Source organism: Salvelinus alpinus, chromosome 20, assembly GCF_045679555.1.
Source record: "Salvelinus alpinus chromosome 20, SLU_Salpinus.1, whole genome shotgun sequence".
Classification (NCBI taxonomy): Eukaryota; Metazoa; Chordata; class Actinopteri; order Salmoniformes; family Salmonidae; genus Salvelinus; species Salvelinus alpinus.
This window is the reverse complement of record NC_092105.1, coordinates 6,714,904-6,729,317: the sequence shown is the minus strand read 5'-3', so window position 1 is coordinate 6,729,317 and position 14,414 is coordinate 6,714,904. Positions and strand designations below refer to the sequence as shown.

Below are 14,414 nucleotides of genomic sequence, written 5' to 3'. Positions count from 1 at the left end.
GCCGATTCGTAATGTTCTCCTCTAGTAATCCACAACTCTACGCCAGCTAATCTAATCGCCCCTCGAGGTAGTCGATTCGTAATGTTCTCCTCTAGTAATCCACAACTCTACGCCAGCTAATCTAATCGCCCCTCGAGGTAGCCGATTCGTAATGTTCTCCTCTAGTAATCCACAACTCTACGCCAGCTAATCTAATCGCCCCTCGAGGTAGCCGATTCGTAATGTTCTCCTCTAGTAATCCACAACTCTACGCCAGCTAATCTAATCGCCCCTCGAGGTAGCCGATTCGTAATGTTCTCCTGTAGTAATCCACAACTCTACGCCAGCTAATCTAATCGCCCCTCGAGGTAGCCGATTCGTAATGTTCTCCTCTAGTAATCCACAACTCTACACCAGCTAATCTAATCGCCCCTCGAGGTAGCCGATTCGTAATGTTCTCCTCTAGTAATCCACAACTCTACACCAGCTAATCTAATCGCCCCTCGAGGTAGCCGATTCGTAATGTTCTCCTCTAGTAATCCACAACTCTACACCAGCTAATCTAATCGCCCCTCGAGGTAGCCGATTCGTAATGTTCTCCTCTAGTAATCCACAACTCTACACCAGCTAATCTAATCGCCCCTCGAGGTAGCCGATTCGTAATGTTCTCCTGTAGTAATCCACAACTCTACGCCAGCTAATCTAATCGCCCCTCGAGGTAGCCGATTCGTAATGTTCTCCTCTAGTAATCCACAACTCTACGCCAGCTAATCTAATCGCCCCTCGAGGTAGCCGATTCGAAATGTTCTCCTCTAGTAATCCACAACTCTACGCCAGCTAATCTAATCGCCCCTCGAGGTAGCCGATTCGTAATGTTCTCCTCTAGTAATCCACAACACTACGCCAGCTAATCTAATCGCCCCTCGAGGTAGCCGATTCGTAATGTTCTCCTCTAGTAATCCACAACACTACGCCAGCTAATCTAATCGCCCCTCGAGGTAGCCGATTCGTAATGTTCTCCTGTAGTAATCCACAACTCTACGCCAGCTAATCTAATCGCCCCTCGAGGTAGCCGATTCATAATGTTCTCCTCTAGTAATCTCTAGTAGCCGATTCGTAATGTTCTCCTGTAGCCAACTTGATTTTCGAAGGTTTTCTTCAAACCACAAGTGAAAGAACAGAATGAACGGTCAGTGAAAGAGGTAACATAAATATAACATAAATATAACATAAATATAACATAAATGTCCATAACACCCACAACCCCTTGGTTCACGTCTTGAAAAACACGGGACTCTTGAATCTCTACCCGGTACAGCCAGTAGAGGACTGGCCTCCGGTCTACCCGGTACAGCCAGTAGAGAACTGGCCTCCGGTCTACCCGGTACAGCCAGTAGGACTGGCCACCCCTCAGACCCTGGTTCCGGTCTACCCGGTACAGCCAGAAGAGGACTGGTCACCCCTCAGACCCTGGTTCCTGTCTACCCCTCAGACCCTGGCTCCTGTCTACCCGGTACAGCCAGAAGAGGACTGGTCACCCCTCAGACCCTGGTTCCTGTCTACCCCTCAGACCCTGGCTCCTGTCTACCCGGTACAGCCAGTAGAGGACTGGCCACCCCTCAGAGCCTGGTTCCGGTCTACCCGGTACAGCCAGTAGAGAACTGGCCACCCTTTAGACCCTGGTTCCGGTCTACCCGGTACAGCCAGTAGGACTGGCCACCCCTCAGACCCTGGTTCCGGTCTACCCGGTACAGCCAGTAGAGAACTGGCCACCCCTCAGACCCTGGTTCCGGTCTACCCGGTACAGCCAGAAGAGGACTGGCCACCCCTCAGAGCCTGGTTCCGGTCTACCCGGTACAGCTAGAAGAGGACTGGCCACCCCTCAGACCCTGGTTCCGGTCTACCCGGTACAGCTAGAAGAGGACTGGCCACCCCTCAGACCCTGGTTCCGGTCTACCCGGTACAGCCAGAAGAGGACTGGCCACCCCTCAGAGCATGGCTCTTCTCTAGGTTTCTTCCTAGGTTCCTGCATTCTAGGTAGATTTTCCAAACCCTCTGCATTGCTTTCTCTCTGGGGTTTTTAGGCTGGGTATCTGGGTATCTGTAAAGCACTTTGTGACAACTGATGATGGAAAAAGGGCTTTATAAAATACATTTGGTGAATTGATCGATCACTCACTGGGCAGAAGTAGGAGTTCTCTGCGATGTAGCGTGCCACGCCCTGGTTGCTGGCGGAGGTTGCCATGACGAGGAGCAGGGCGTCTCGGGCCTGCTGTCCGATGGCTCCGTCACGGTGGAGGAAGGGGACCAACAGGGAGAAGATGAGCAGGTTGGTAGGACCGTGTTGGGCCGGGGCCGTCCTGAACAACAGCTCCAACACCGCCGGTGCACGCGCCATCGACACACAGATCTGGTGATGGGAGCAGAATATCTTATTCAGGTCATGAAACATGAAAACAAATTAACAAATTAAAACAACACAATGCCCACCACCTAAGCCCCCCTTTTCAAACCAGAAGAAACCTTTAGAACAACTGTACTAAAAGTTAAGAGTACATTATATGGATTAGAAAAGGTTAAACAGCACAGAACGATAGTTCATGCTACTTTTTGTTTTTAGCTAAATGCCTTTCGTTCCTCCGTGATCCACACCGCTTCCAATCAATCAAAAGTATTTTATAAAGCCCTTTTTCCACCAGCCGTTGTCACAAAGTGCTTTACAGATACGGAATCGTTTCAAAACTAAAAACGTATTGTTCCTGTATTGTATCAGAGCCCATGTAACTAGATGGGTATGGAATGGTGCTTGTATAGAGCGATCCCTACTAGAGAGGATGCTCTGTAGTAGGGATCTGTCTCTGTCTCCACGGTTCTACCCACCTGGTTGAGCAGCAGAACCAGACTGTTCTCCAGAGAAGGATGGCAGCCCAGTTGGGGCTCAGCACACGCCCCCAGCAGACCCAGTAGAGGCTGCAGCACCGCCTTGTGTTGGAGCAAGGGCTGCTGAGACTGGCCTATCAGCATCTCAAACAACTTGAGTAACGCCCCCTGGCTGTCGAGGTCTAATCCGCGACGCAGGTGCCACTGCACCACGCGTTCCAGAACGTTCTCAGTCACCATCAGGTCCAGGATGGGTCCCACCGGCGGGACGTTGCCGGAAGTTAACGTCCCGGGGAGGCCCTCGCCCCTTTCCCCCGGTCGCTCTTCAGCCAGGAGGCACAGCATCTGATCAGTGTGGTTCCGCACCGTGGTGAGGTCATCACTAGAGCCTGACGGGTCCCGCTGCTCCAGCACCCAGGACAACTACAGCAGAAGGAGAGAGAGAGGTGTGTGAGGACTTTAACAATGTGTTGACTGGATTTCATCATTAAATAGTGACTACGTTGTTCCGTCAATCATTACAATTCCTAACGTTGTTCACATGGAAAGGAATAAAAGGAAAATCGACAAAACACATGTTATGATACCCGAAGTGTGTGTGTGTGTGTGTGTGTGTGTGTGTGTGTGTGTGTGAGATGTCTGTTGTTGACTCCTAACAGTCAGAGAAAGACTGCAACATGACCAGAGAACAAGCAGCACAGAGATGAATGTGCCGCTTAGCAGGAAGCCTGTTTCTAGACTGAGAGGTCTGCTTGTGTCGTATGTCATGGCGTGTTGTGTGTCATGGCGTGTTGTGTGTCATGGTGTGTCGTGTCGTGTGTCATGGCGTGGTGTGTCGTGGTTTGTCATCTCAGTGTGCTCTGCTCTCCAGAGGCCACTAATCCTATAGGCCCTGGTCTAAAGTAGTGTACTAACCCTATAGACCCTGGTCTAAAGTAGAGTACTAACCCTATAGGCCCTGGTCTAAAGTAGTGCACTAACCCTATAGGCCCTGGTCTAAAGTAGTGTACTAACCCTATAGACACTGGTCTAAAGTAGTGCACTAACCCTATAGGCCCTGGTCTAAAGTAGTGCACTAATCCTATAGGTCCTGGTCTAAAGTAGTGCACTAACCCTATAGACCCTGGTCTAAAGTAATGCACTAACCCTATAGGCCCTGGTCTAAAGTAGTGTACTAACCCTATAGACCCTGGTCTAAAGTAGAGCACTAACCCTATAGGCCCTGGTCTAAAGTAGTGCACTACCCCTATAGACCCTGGTCTAAAGTAGTGTTCTAACCCTATAGACCCTGGTCTAATGTAGTGCACTAACCCTATAGGCCCTAGTCTAAAGTAGTGCACTAACCCTATAGGCCCTGGTCTAAAGTAGTGCACTAACCCTATAGGCCCTGGTCTAAAGTAGTGCACTAACCCTATAGGCCCTGGTCTAAAGTAGTGTACTAACCCTATAGACACTGGTCTAAAGTAGTGCACTAACCCTATAGGCCCTGGTCTAAAGTAGTGCACTAATCCTATAGGTCCTGGTCTAAAGTAGTGCACTAACCCTATAGACCCTGGTCTAAAGTAATGCACTAACCCTATAGGCCCTGGTCTAAAGTAGTGTACTAACCCTATAGACCCTGGTCTAAAGTAGTGCACTAACCCTATAGGCCCTGGTCTAAAGTAGTGCATTAACCCTATAGGCCCTGGTCTAAAGTAGTGCACTAACCCTATAGACCCTGGTCTAAAGTAGTGTTCTAACCCTATAGACCCTGGTCTAATGTAGTGCACTAACCCTATAGGCCCTGGTCTAAAGTAGTGCACTAATTCCAGAGCCCTGGCAGTAAAACACCCTGCTGTCTTCAGTGATTCCAGGGCCCTGGCAGTAAAACGCCCTGCTGTCTACAGTGATACCAGAGCCATGGCAGTACAACACCCTGCTGTCTACAGTGATTCCAGGGCCCTGGCAGTAAAACACCCTGCTGTCTACAGTGATTCCAGGGCCCTGGCAGTAAAACGCCCCGCTGTCTACAGTGATTCCAGGGCCCTGGCAGTAAAACACCCGGCTGTCTACAGTGATTCCAGGGCCCTGGCAGTAAAACACCCTGCTGTCTACAGTGATTCCAGGGCCCTGGCAGTAAAACGCCCTGCTGTCTACAGTGATACCAGAGCCATGGCAGTACAACACCCTGCTGTCTACAGTGATTCCAGGGCCCTGGCAGTAAAACACCCTGCTGTCTACAGTGATTCCAGGGCCCTGGCAGTAAAACACCCTGCTGTCTACAGTGATTCCAGGGCCCTGGCAGTAAAACACCCTGCTGTCTGCAGTGATTCCAGGGCCCTGGCAGTAAAACACCCTGCTGTCTGCAGTGATTCCAGAGCCCTGGCAGTAAAACGCCCTGCTGTCTGCAGTGGATAATCCCTCTGCTAATACTGCTGCTGCACACAGAGCAAAGGGTGCTTTCTAGGGTCTTTTGTTTAGGCCGTTTCTTTTAAACATGTCAGAAACCACATCCATATGATGCGGACTAGGCTCAGAAAACCTCTCGAGATACACAGCAAATGTGACTGAACTCTACCAGAGACTCCGTGGGGGAAACATCCCTTTCCTAAGTCAGTAGAGACCTTGAGATGCTGCTTCTGCTGGTGTCAAAATGGCCTCTCTTGGCACGATGTGACCGGCTCTTCAAGAAAAACTCTCTAAAAAAGGGACAATCAATACTCTACTGATGGGAGCTGACTTCACAGGCTAGTCCATCCTTCTTCACAGCCAGGCACCCACCCACACCCACTGACTCACACACCCTCCCCATGCACACGCTACGCAGGCACTTGACACATACCAGTATACAATGAGGCTGAAAGACATGGAAAGTGCCTCCACTCTCCATACACATAATAACCCTCCTCGAGATATGTGTATTTCTATAGAAATAGAGACATGGAAAGTGCCTCCACTCTCCATACACATAATAACCCTCCTCAATATATGTGTATTTCTATAGAAATAGAGACATGGAAAGTGCCTCCACTCTCCATACACATAATAACCCTCCTCGAGATATGTGTATTTCTATAGAAATAGAGACATGGAAAGTGCCTCCACTCTCCATACACATAATAACCCTCCTTGGGATATGTGTATTTCTATAGAAATAGAGACATGGAAAGTGCCTCCACTCTCCATACACATAATAACCCTCCTCAATATATGTGTATTTCTATAGAAATAGAGACATGGAAAGTGCCTCCACTCTCCATACACATAATAACCCTCCTTGGGATATGTGTATTTCTATAGAAATAGAGACATGGAAAGTGCCTCCACTCTCCATACACATAATAACCCTCCTCGAGATGTGTATTTCTATAGAAATAGAGACATGGAAAGTGCCTCCACTCTCCATACACATAATAACCCTCCTCGAGATATGTGTATTTCTATAGAAATAGAGACATGGAAAGTGCCTCCACTCTCCATACACATAATAACCCTCCTCGGGATATGTGTATTTCTATAGAAATAGAGACATGGAAAGTGATTTTCTTGCAGCTTCCACGTGTGTCGTTCCAGGAATAAAAACGTAGCTAGGCAACGAGACCACTAACTCCACCTAGCAACAACAACACATGCATGTCATTCAAACACGTCACGTGAAACCGGTATGTTTCTTTGTCGTGGCTAGTTGCCGGGACTTTTTGTGTGTGCTGTAGTCCACTTCTCTTTCATTTATGGGTCATCTTAAAACATTGCTGAAGAATGACAAAGATAAAACAGCAACATTTCTTTATGCTTTAATAGTTGATATAATAATATAATACAATGTGTTCTGTCAGAAAACGCTTAGACAATAACAAACAATGAAATCCTTACGAATCAGTAAACTCTTCAAGGATTGTGTGGGTAAGTGCATTGGAGCCTGAGGCGAGGAACCGCTTTCCTCTCCCCCCCAATGAGCTTTGAGAGGGAAGTGAGGAATGGGGGGAAAGAAGAGGAGAATCTCAATTGCATTTTGCTGATTCCTCACAACCCATTGGATAAGAAGATGACAGGGGAGGGACCTCTGACCTTCTCATCCAATGGGTTTTGAAGGAGGAGACGAGGAAGTAATGAATCAAGGACAATGTCATTGAGATTCTCCCAAGGACAGAGGAAGCAAGTATTTGAAAGCTATTGAAGCCTCCATGCAGTCATTGTCATGTTAAACCACTGTATTTATTTAATAAAAATACCTCTTATTTCCCTGAGCCTCCATTGGCCCTTAAAATGCTTAGTCGGATAGTGTGGGCGTTCAGAAAACACATTAAGATATTTACATACACAGCCCAGATTGGCTGATGGGGTGGGCTCAAGACCATCCTCTTACAAAGATGAACAGTCATTGGTCTATTATAATCAGATACATTGTGAGGTCATGTGAGCCATAAATTCCATCCCACCTGAAGAAGATTAAAATTCCAGGCACTTACACAAAAAGGGCATCATCATTTTCACAATTTGTGATATTATAAAGTGTTATTTATAATAACACAAAATAGTGTTTTGAAATATAATTATTTTTTGTATTACTGGAACATGCACCGCCCCTTTAACAATTCAGACAGTACAAGACTGACTGAGATACCATAATACCAATGTCCTGTCTAGAAACATCCTCTAGTCCCCCTACTGTCCAGACTGACTGAGATACCATAATACCAATGTCCTGTCCAGACTGACAGATACCATAATACCAATGTCCTGTCCAGACTGACTGAGATACCATAATACCAATGTCCTGTCCAGACTGACTGAGATTCCATAATACCAATGTCCTGTCTAGAAACATCCTCCAGTCCCCCTACTGTCCAGACTGACTGAGATACCATAATACCAATGTCCTGTCTAGAAACATCCTCCAGTCCCCCTACTGTCCAGACTGACTGAGATACCATAATACCAATGTCCTGTCTAGAAACATCCTCTAGTCCCCCCTACTGTCCAGACTGACTGAGATACCATAAAACCAATGTCCTGTCTAGAAACAACCTCTATCCCCCCCTACTGTCCAGACTGACTGAGATACCATAATACCAATGTCCTGTCTAGAAACATCCTCTAGTCCCCCCTACTGTCCAGACTGACTGAGATACCATAATACCAATGTCCTGTCCAGACTGACTGAGATACCATAATACCAATGTCCTGTCTAGAAACATCCTCTAGTCCCCCTACTGTCCAGACTGACTGAGATACCATAATACCAATGTCCTGTCCAGACTGACTGAGATACCATAATACCAATGTCCTGTCTAGAAACATCCTCTAGTCCCCCTACTGTCCAGACTGACTGAGATACCATAATACCAATGTCCTGTCTAGAAACATCCTCTAGTCCCCCCTACTGTCCAGACTGACTGAGATACCATAATACCAATGTCCTGTCTAGAAACATCCTCTAGTCCCCCCTACTGTCCAGACTGACTGAGATACCATAATACCAATGTCCTGTCTAGAAACATCCTCTAGTCCCCCCTACTGTCCAGACTCTAGGCGGTTGGTGACATGGTGAGAGCTTCACCTTACTCTCTCATAGGCTTGGAGGAATTTGTGTCCAATTCTCTCAGATCTCCACAAGCGTCTAGGAAAAACAGGAACTAGGTGTTGTTTCTGGACAGGACCCCACAACCCTCTGAGTGTTGGCTGGACCAACAACACGATACGAGGCATTGGTTGGATGTTTAATTCCATTGCTATACACACACACAAAGACTTGCACAGGTGTAAGCTGGACATCCACGGCACCCTATCAGGCTGATCAGACCGGTACCCACGGCACCCTATCAGGCTGATCAGACCGGTACCCACGGCACCCTATCAGGCTGATCAGACCGGTCTGGGTAGCTGGGGGACATTGGTTAAAACATTAAAAAGGATACATTTACATATCTACTATGAACACACTGGCTTCATTCCAGCTAGTTAGATGTGTAACCACTGACTAACTGTAACATAGCTCTAGTCTACCAATCAATACTGCTGTTTTAAATATAATGCCCGTTAAAACTAACGTTAATACTACTTCACTACAACGTTACCGTTATCAGGTCAGTTACAGCATGTAACATAACATCATCATTCGTACCAATGCTGCTCATATCATAAACTCCAATTCAATTGTGGTACAAAATGGGCACGTAAAATAGGTATTTTTCTTTATTTTCTTTCCTTGAGTTGAGCTGACACCCTGTGCTGTGGAGAAACAGCAGTGCCTGGATCTTGCGCCAACAACAAAAACACCAGATATGCCAAGCAAACGCCCCCAGAACTGACATGAACCAAACTCGTATTGATGTTTTGGAGTTGGAGAGAGGGAAAAATGTACTGCAGATTGAGGTCCTGAATTTACAAAAAGAGCTACTGTGAATTCACAAACAGAAACTCTTTCAGGGAAACAAATGCCCACTGTGTAAAGAACACTGATATTTTTTATTATTTAAACAATGATTTATTAAAACAATGATTTATTAAAACAATGATTTATTAAAACAATGATTTATTAAAACAATGATTTATGAAAACAATGATTTATGAAAACAATGCTTTCCCAAGCCATTGGGGGGGCCTCCACTCTTGTGTACTGGTGCTTCCAGTTCCACCCTGTATGGTATTGAGAATAACAATGTCTTAATAATACTTTTGAATACAGAAAGTCTAATTAGGAATTGTACGTGTCGATCAAAATAGAATATTGCTTTTTTCATGTTACCAATGTTACATTATACACACACACCTTAGTCTGTCAAATGGTTCTCAATCAAGGTTCTCCCGTTGGCATCGGCAGGCCCTCTTCTTCAGTCTCCTCGGGTAGGCCCTCTTCTTCAGTCTCCTCGGGTATGCCCTCTTCTTCAGTCTCCTCGGGTAGGCCGTCTCCTCGGGTAGGCCCTCTTCTTCAGTCTCCTCGGGTAGGCCCTCTTCTTCAGTCTCCTCGGGTAGGCCCTCTTCTTCAGTCTCCTCGGGTAGGCCCTCCTCTTCAGTCTCCTCGGGTAGGCCCTCTTCTTCAGTCTCCTCGGGTAGGCCCTCTTCTTCAGTCTCCTCGGGTAGGCCCTCTTCTTCAGTCTCCTCGGGTAGGCCCTGCCACAGTCTCCTCGGGTAGGTCCTCTTCTTCAGTCTCCTCGGGTAGGCCCTGCCACAGTCTCCTCGGGTAGGTCCTCTTCTTCAGTCTCCTCGGGTAGGCCCTGCCACAGTCTCCTCGGGTAGGCCCTGCCACAGTCTCCTCGGGTAGGTCCTCTTCTTCAGTCTCCTCGGGTAGGCCCTCTTCTTCAGTCTCCTCGGGTAGGTCCTCTTCTTCAGTCTCCTCGGGTAGGCCCTGCCACAGTCTCCTCGGGTAGGTCCTCTTCTTCAGTCTCCTCGGGTAGGCCCTCTTCTTCAGTCTCCTCGGGTAGGCCCTGCCACAGTCTCCTCGGGTAGGTCGTCTCCTTGTCTCTTGCCAAAGTTCTACAGTACCTCCACTGCAATAACGAGTCCAAAAAGCCATCTGGAAAAATCCGGCTTCGTAGAACCGTAGGGTCACCAGGAGCTGAAGTAGTGGTACAGCCTGGTTCATGTCACTCCCATGCTTAATGGTTGCCGCAACTTTTCTTTCCAGTTGTATTACAAGAGTCCTTGGAGAAGCGGTTTCTCCTTGAAAACTCATCATAAAACTCAACCTGTCTCTAATTATTCTCTGAGGAACTCTTGTCGTTTTGGTCTCTCCACGGTAGATATGCTGCCATTTTTAAAATCAGTTCAACCACCCCAAGTAGCAGTTTAGAATTAACCTCCAATTTAAGTTGTTTATATTAAAATCTAAGTTTAAAGTGAAAACTACATTTAGATTTGAGGAAGGAATTTAACAAGTATTAATTTAAAACTAGGTTTAAAATGTGGTGCAACAAGATGAGTAGATAAACCTTGATTTAATCCAGTTTAAAGAGTTAATCCATGTTGGGGCAAACCCACCCCAAATGTTCTGTCAATCCTTCCAGAATAACATTTAATCCCTCACCTTAGTTGTTGTTAAATGGCGTGCAGTATTACACCAGCTCTTTACCACTTGACCATCATTCAGAAAATAATTTCCTGAACCAGCAGATGTTGTGTGATAACATCCCCGTGTAAATAAACAGCATTTTTGTTTGATTAAAATCTTGTTAAAGTTACTATTTCTGTTAGAAGCATTTGATTTTGCAATCGCATACATTATTTTTGGGGGGGATGTGTGTCAATGAACTGTTTCTCACCGTTAACATAGGGAGATACGAACTGTTACGAGGATACAATGAACTTCCCGAGATCGCCATACAAAAATAAAAAGACTGACAGGCAATAACCAAGAATTATACAGGATCAAGTTCAAAAGTGTCATTCAATTGTTAAATGCTTAGTACGATTGTCGGTCATTATATCATATATGTAAGGAAAGGTAGTGTTTTATGTCACACGATTTTTGACAAATCTGTGAAGACTAAGCACGAGAAAGGGTTTATAGATTTTGATTGAATATATTGAATGTTCCCCTTTTATATCTTAAATGTATTCACATGAAAGAAAAAATACGCTAATTATTATCAATGACTTTGTAACAGCTCCACACAGTTGTCTACTACAAGGAAATGCTCACTGATCAACTAGTTATAGAAATACCCTGATACACAGCTATCTAAAAGCCCCAGGTAGCCCAGAGCAAATAGAGAGCGAGGGGGGAGAGAGAGAACGAGACAGAGTGGGGGGAGAGAGAGAACGAGACAGAGTGGGGGGAGAGAGAGAACGAACCAAAGTGGGGGGAGAGAGAGAACGAACCAAAGTGGGGGGAGAGAGAGAACGAACCAAAGTGGGGGGAGAGAGAGAACGAACCAAAGTGGGGGGAGAGAGAGAACGAGAGAGTGGGGGGAGAGAGAGAACGAGAGAGTGGGGGGAGAGTCAGCTGCAGCAGTATTGAGTCATGTACAGGCTGCAGCATTGTGATGGAAGAGCTTTTTATACTGCCTGCAGAGTGTAACAGTGTGTATATGTATTGGGGCTGGGAATTGCCAGGGACCTCACAAAACAATATGTATTGTGATTCTCACGATTAGGGTTGTGGTGGTCGTAACATTTTGTCACCTGTTTATTGTCATGTAAAAGACTGCCGGTCTCACGGTAATTGACCATTAATTAACAAACAAGTTTAGCATCTCCAGGCCTCCATCTCATAGCCTACAAGCTGTTGATACGTGATTTTGGAACATCAACATTAACATTTTTTTTTTTAAGTCTAATAAATCAATGTAATATACAATCCATGATTTATTTTTGTCAGGTCGAAAGAAACATGTTATGAAGAAAATGCATTTCAGAAGAACAGAATGAGTTGGTCTACTGTATGTTATCTGGCTATGATATAGACTGTAGGCCTGTTCATTTAGCAGACTAGATACTGTATGTTATCTGGCTATGATATAGACTGTAGACCTGTTCATTTAGCAGACTAGATACTGTATGTTATCTGGCTATGATATAGACTGTAGGCCTGTTCATTTAGCAGACTAGATACTGTATGTTATCTGGCTATGATATAGACTGTAGGCCTGTTCATTTAGCAGACTAGATACTGTATGTTATCTGGCTATGATATAGACTGTAGGCCTGTTCATTTATCAGACTAGATACTGTATGTTATCTGGCTATGATATAGACTGTAGGCTTGTTCATTTAGCAGACTAGATACTGTATGTTATCTGGCTATGATATAGACTGTAGGCCTGTTCATTTATCAGACTAGATACTGTATGTTATCTGGCTATGATATAGACTGTAGGCCTGTTCATTTAGCAGACTAGATACTGTATGTTATCTGGCTATGATATAGACTGTAGGCCTGTTCATTTATCAGACTAGATACTGTATGTTATCTGGCTATGATATAGACTGTAGGCCTGTTCATTTACCAGACTAGATACTGTATGTTATCTGGCTATGATATAGGCTGTAGGCCTGTTCATTTATCAGACTAGATACTGTATGTTATCTGGCTATGTTATAGACTGTAGGCCTGTTCATTTATCAGACTAGATACTGTATGTTATCTGGCTATGATATAGACTGTAGGCCTGTTCATTTACCAGACTAGATACTGTATGTTATCTGGCTATGATATAGACTGTAGGCCTGTTCATTTACCAGACTAGATACTGTATGTTATCTGGCTATGATATAGGCTGTAGGCCTGTTCATTTAGCAGACTAGATACTGTATGTTATCTAGCTATGATATAGGCTGTAGGCCTGTTCATTTAGCAGACTAGATACTGTATGTTATCTGGCTATGATATAGACTGTAGGCTTGTTCATTTATCAGACTAGATACTGTATGTTATCTGGCTATGATATAGACTGTAGGCCTGTTCATTTAGCAGACTAGATACTGTATGTTATCTGGCTATGATATAGGCTGTAGGCCTGTTCATTTAGCAGACTAGATACTGTATGTTATCTGGCTATGATATAGGCTGTAGGCCTGTTCATTTAGCAGACTAGATACTGTATGTTATCTGGCTATGATATAGACTGTAGGCCTGTTCATTTATCAGACTAGATACTGTATGTTATCTGGCTATGATATAGACTGAAGGCCTGTTCATTTAGCAGACTAGATACTGTATGTTATCTGGCTATGATATAGACTGTAGGCCTGTTCATTTATCAGACTAGATACTGTATGTTATCTGGCTATGATATAGGCTGTAGGCTTGTTCATTTATCAGACTAGATACTGTATGTTATCTGGCTATGATATAGACTGTAGGCCTGTTCATTTATCAGACTAGATACTGTATGTTATCTGGCTATGATATAGGCTGTAGGCTTGTTCATTTATCAGACTAGATACTGTATGTTATCTGGCTATGATATAGACTGTAGGCCTGTTCATTTATCAGACTAGATACTGTATGTTATCTGGCTATGATATAGACTGTAGGCCTGTTCATTTATCAGACTAGATACTGTATGTTATCTGGCTATGATATAGGCTGTAGGCTTGTTCATTTATCAGACTAGATACTGTATGTTATCTGGCTATGATATAGACTGTAGGCCTGTTCATTTAGCAGACTAGATACTGTATGTTATCTGGCTATGATATAGGCTGTAGGCTTGTTCATTTATCAGACTAGATACTGTATGTTATCTGGCTATGATATAGACTGTAGGCCTGTTCATTTATCAGACTAGATACTGTATGTTATCTGGCTATGATATAGACTGTAGGCTTGTTCATTTATCAGACTAGATACTGTATGTTATCTGGCTATGATATAGACTGTAGGCCTGTTCATTTATCAGACTAGATACTGTATGTTATCTGGCTATGATATAGACTGTAGGCCTGTTAATTTAGCAGACTAGATACTGTATGTTATCTGGCTATGATATAGACTGTAGGCCTGTTCATTTATCAGACTAGATACTGTATGTTATCTGGCTATGATATAGACTGTAGGCCTGTTCATTTAGCAGACTAGATACTGTATGTTATCTGGCTATGATATAGACTGTAGGCCTGTTCATTTAGCAGAC

General features: G+C 44.8%; 1 protein-coding gene across 1 annotated transcript in view; it reads right to left on the bottom strand.

Annotated features, from left to right (window-relative positions):
* Positions 1 to 14,414, bottom strand: part of LOC139546237 (FHF complex subunit HOOK-interacting protein 1B-like) — a 78,539-nt gene that overhangs the window by 33,748 nt on the left and 30,377 nt on the right. The window contains exons 4-5 of the mRNA XM_071354373.1: positions 2,860 to 3,282; positions 2,159 to 2,389 (exon numbers count right to left, since the gene is read on the bottom strand). Of these exons, the coding sequence (XP_071210474.1) occupies positions 2,159 to 2,389; positions 2,860 to 3,282 (654 nt within the window). The remainder of the gene's footprint in view (positions 1 to 2,158; positions 2,390 to 2,859; positions 3,283 to 14,414) is intronic.